Below are 4,699 nucleotides of genomic sequence, written 5' to 3'. Positions count from 1 at the left end.
GTAAGAGAAGTGGCCGGACGCCCGTTTCCATGTTCTTGGGGGCGGGGGCCGAATCCTCTGCGTGCGCTCGGGGCGGACTGTAGACGCAGGAGCGGCGGGCAGGGTGGGTGGGTGAGGAGTCTCCCCTGGGCGCGCGGGACTCCTCGTCTTCTCGCGCTCCGCTACAGCCTGGGGTCATCAGGTCCTGCCAGTGGCCTCTTAATCCCACATAAGCCCACCTGAAAGACCACCTTTTCTGAAGCCTTCCGTGGGAACTGTCATACTGCTAACCAGTTCGGCTTTTAAAGGATTTGCAGTTTAGGTATGGATGAAAGCCATGATCACAGGTGGTCGTTTCTGTATTTTCCTTCAGACTTATTTAATAAGCTTGTATTGAGTTTCAAAGAAATATCACTTTTATTTTGGCTTCGGGAATAGGCATTTTCAGGAAGGCGCTGTTGGGGTAAAGGGCAAAGGGGTTAGGGATCCTAAGTGTAAGTCCTATGTGTAAGTCTTCCTATGTGTAAGTCCTGCCTAAGGCCTAAGGCAGGACTTACACATTCCCTGAAGTTCACCCAGTCAGTTGATTATTCGCTTGGTGCGTTACCTCACTTTTCAAGTGCCTAGTTTTTGCATTCTTCCCAGAGTTGTTAGGACTCCATTCTCATTGTCTAGTACAATTAGTGTTGCTTTTCAAAAAGAGTCTCGGATTAAAAAAAATAAAGTGCTAGAAATGAAAGTGCAGTGCAGGAAATAGCTATCTGTATTTCTTGTACTGCTTTATTAGTTCGAGTAAAAATCCAATTTTCATAATCTTTTCACATTCAAATTTATATATGAAATACATATGAAATAATTGTACTGATTTTTCTTGTCTTGAGCTTGCTTGCCATCTCTGTTTCTACTTACTACAAGCATTCTTAACTGGCAAGAGAAAGCAGGAAAACCAATGGTAAACTTTACCAAGTTGGTTAGCCACGGGCTGACTCAACTGTAGAAGCCCATCTTTCTAGAGCCATTTAATGTATTTGTGCCTGTGTCTTCCATTACATTTTTACTTTTAATAACTTTGTGGTTATGTTAGGGGATTTTAACTTACCAAGAAAGTATATTGAGCCTAAAAAGTACTTTGCTTTGTTAAATATTTGCCGTTTGGGCACTTAATTAAATACAGGAATAAGAGCATGTCAGATGCTAAAATAAAGTTTTGGAGTAATATTCATTCAGCAAATATTTGAGGACTCTCTATGGGCTAACTCTGGACTGGGTGGTGATGACACAAAGGTAATGGGTAATAATTCTTGACCATCAAGGAGTTCTTAATCTAGTGAGAGAGGGAAATACTGTAAATTGCTTCACAACTTCAAATAACTTATGTGTGAAATATACTAGTTTTTGCACATTTACTTTGCATACCTTTTCCTTGTCATGAGAATTTCAGTTGGCAGGTAAGCAAATAGGAAGTTAGTGCTATTGGCTGTAGAGAAAGGGAATCTAAAGAGGAAGGCACTGTAATCACAGAGTAAATATCGTCAGCAGTGTGGTAAGTAAAGAAAACCTAAGTGTGGAGGGATTTTGCTGAAAGCAGTCAAGAGGCTGCTGGGAACTTGGCTATAGGCCTTGAAGGGATCTGCTATCTGAGATCCTGCTATCTGCTATCTGCCTGGTAACTTTGTATCACTAATGCTGAAGGACCCAACACCTGATCAGCTATGGTATGCAAAGTTGAGTCATGAATTTTAATATAGTAATCATGAATTCCTCTATTGAGGGTTTTCTTTTCTTTTTTTTCTTTTTTTTTTTTTTTTCTTTTTCTCAGTAAAGCCCTCAGATCGGTTTAAGCATGGTAGAAGTAGGCCTTGAAAACTGTGGGTAGACAAGGAAGAGTTACCTTGTCTAGCCTGAGAATGTCAAGACAAGCTCTCCTGTAGAGAAGGATGGGGGCAGTTAGTAGGAGCTAGCACATGAAGACCAGAGAGCTCAGTGTACTGAGAGCACAGGACATAAGAAATGTGGAGTGGTGGAAAAGGCAGGCACACATTAGAGTGAATGGATGGTTGAAGCTATGGTTTAAAGTTTATGAATAAAGAGAGGTGACTCAGTTTGAAGTAATCCTGAACTTTTTATTAGCCTCAAAACCACTGATATCTCACTTTTATTAATTCTTTTGTAGGATAAATTTTAATTTACTAACTAATGTTTTCTTCCATAAAGAAAAGAATTGTTATTACCAACCTGAATGGCCACACTGCTCGAGTCAATTGTGTACAGTGGATTTGTAAACAAGATGGTTGTAAGTATTAATCTAGTTGTTAAAGCTGATCTCAATTGTTTTCTTTTTTAAGATTTTATTATTTATTTGACAGAGATCACAAGTAGGCAGAGAGGCAGGCAGAGAGAGAGGGAAGAGGAAGCAGGCGCCCCGCCAAGCAGAGAGCCCAACGTGGGGCTTGATCCCAGTACCCTGGGAACATGACCTGAGCAGAGGCTTTAACCCACTGAGCCACCCAGGCGCCCCCTCAATTGTTTTCTGATAAAGTATAAGTAACCATTTTTCTTTTATCACTTGTCTTAATTTAACATTAGCTTATCTGATACTACGCAGTCAGAAAACAGAACAAAAATGGTATGCCCAGTGAAATATCTGACCTGTACTTTATAGAACTAAACTGTGGATAACACAGCGGTTCCTAGAATGAGGCAGCCCCTGACTGTGGCTAGACGCTCTCCATTGCCCACAGTTTTTGACTGAAAGCATGTAAGCAGGGCCTGTTCTGGGATTCAGGCTGGGATTTAGAGGATTTGGCTTGAGATCTAGTTCTTCCACAGACAAGCTTTGCTTTTTTAGGCAGGACATAGCGTCTCTGTGTTCACCCCAGTTTACATCTTAGTAATATCTGAAAAATAAATGCTTGAACTCAATCGGGTGACCTTAGAGGTTCACAACACCTGTGAGGTCAAAATTATTTTCAGAAAAATACAAGAAGTTATTGACAGTTTTCATTCTCATTCTGCCTTAAGTATACAGTGGCTACCAAAACAGATTCAATACAGAAGCAGATATGAAAATCCAGTTGTATTCTAATAAAGTTAGATGTTAAAGAGGTTGGCGGAAATGTGAAACCGTGCCTCTCTTCTCGTTAACTTTTTGTTTTGAAAAATAATAGGGATTCCCCCCTCACCCCCTACAAATGTTATTTATGTTAACATGTGATGGGGTTCGTCATTATTTTTAAGTAAACTAATAAAAAAGTAGTTTTCAAATTGCTTATTTAATTTCTAATGTGGTTGATATTGGTACCTAGAGTCCATATAAACAAAAGCTTTTGGCATTCTCAAAAAATGTTAAGAGTGTAAAGGAATCCTGATACCAAAAAAAATTAGGATTCCTGGACTAGATTATCTCCAGGTCTCTTTTATCTCTAAGATTCTGTGACTCAAGAATTTTTAATTAACATATTGCTTTTTTTTTTTTAAGATTTTATTTATTTATTTGACAGGCAGAGAGGCAGGCCGAGAGAGAGAGAGAGAGAGAGAGAGAAGGAAGCAGGCCGAGAGAGAGAGAGAGAGAGAGAGAGAGAGAGAGAAGGAAGCAGGCTCAGCAGAGAGCCTGATGCGGGACTCGATCCCAGGACCCTGGGATCATGACCTGAGCCGAAAGCAGAGGCTTTAACCCACTGAGCCACCCAGGTTGCCAACATATTGCTTTTAAATGGTGCTTCTGCTATCCTATAGAATTTCCTCAAATGTCTTACATATACCTACTGTGGTATTCTTATGGACTCTGAATTAATTTTATTTTCATTTTCGTAAACATTTATTGAGAGCATTCTGAGCCATGTGCAAATGCAAAATTTCCTGAATGAGTAAGACTTTGCCATGACTTTATCTGTGACATTAAAAAAAAGTTTAATAAGCTACTTATTTCATTTGGTAATGCAAGATTAGTCATGTTAGGTCAGTAAAAATCTTTAAATATTAGAAAGAGTGGCTGTTGGTATAGATATTAAAGCACAATTGTAATTATATTAATTGCCACCAGGTGACTTCAAAGACTATTTGAATTTCTGTATAGGGATTTATTATAAAATATTAATTTGGGCTTGTATATTTTATCTTCCCTTTGAAAGTGAGGTTCCATAAAATGAATTGCTTGTGTTTCACTGTAATCTATAACTACTATGTTTGATTTCCTCTAAAATTAGGGCTCTATCACCAGATAATTAAGATGTTTTTCTAATCTAATTATAAAATTTTAATAATACCATTTCGTATTTTCAGGAATGCCTGGTTGACTCAGTCAGTAGAGTATGTGACTCTTGATCCCAGGGTCATGAGTTCAAGCCCCCGTGTTGGGTGTGGAACCTACTTAAAAAACAAACAACCACTATTTCATATTTTTAAAATGTTTGAATTTTAACACATTACTTTTATGTACCTTATAGTAATTTCCAAAGTCATGTAGTTAAATGGCTTAATTTCTGTGATGTATGAAGAAGTTAAAGCCCAATATTGCAGCTGTCTGGCACTAGGGTTAGGACACGAACCTGGGACTTCTGACTATAGGTCTAATGTCGTTTAAATAATCCCCACCTCCTTCCCCTAAGTATCTAGCACATAGGCCAGAAGAAACAATGTGCGATGTGTGGTCCTTAGATTCAGAATTTTAAAAAGGTATAAAAGGCATTACTGGGACAATTTGGGGCAATTTTAATATGGA

General features: G+C 38.8%; 1 protein-coding gene across 1 annotated transcript in view; it reads left to right on the top strand.

Moving 5' to 3' along the window:
- The window catches only part of ELP2 (elongator acetyltransferase complex subunit 2), a 45,899-nt gene that overhangs the window by 690 nt on the left and 40,510 nt on the right, over positions 1-4,699 (top strand). Inside the window, exon 2 of the mRNA XM_080821288.1 lies at positions 2,194-2,272. Within this exon, the coding sequence (XP_080677414.1) occupies positions 2,194-2,272 (79 nt within the window). The remainder of the gene's footprint in view (positions 1-2,193; positions 2,273-4,699) is intronic.

The sequence above is a fragment of the Martes martes genome (genome assembly GCF_963455335.1).
Source record: "Martes martes genome assembly, chromosome: 13".
In the NCBI taxonomy this organism is placed as follows: Eukaryota; Metazoa; Chordata; class Mammalia; order Carnivora; family Mustelidae; genus Martes; species Martes martes.
The sequence above is the reverse complement of the archived record's forward strand: the minus strand, read 5'-3'. Positions and strand labels throughout refer to the sequence as shown.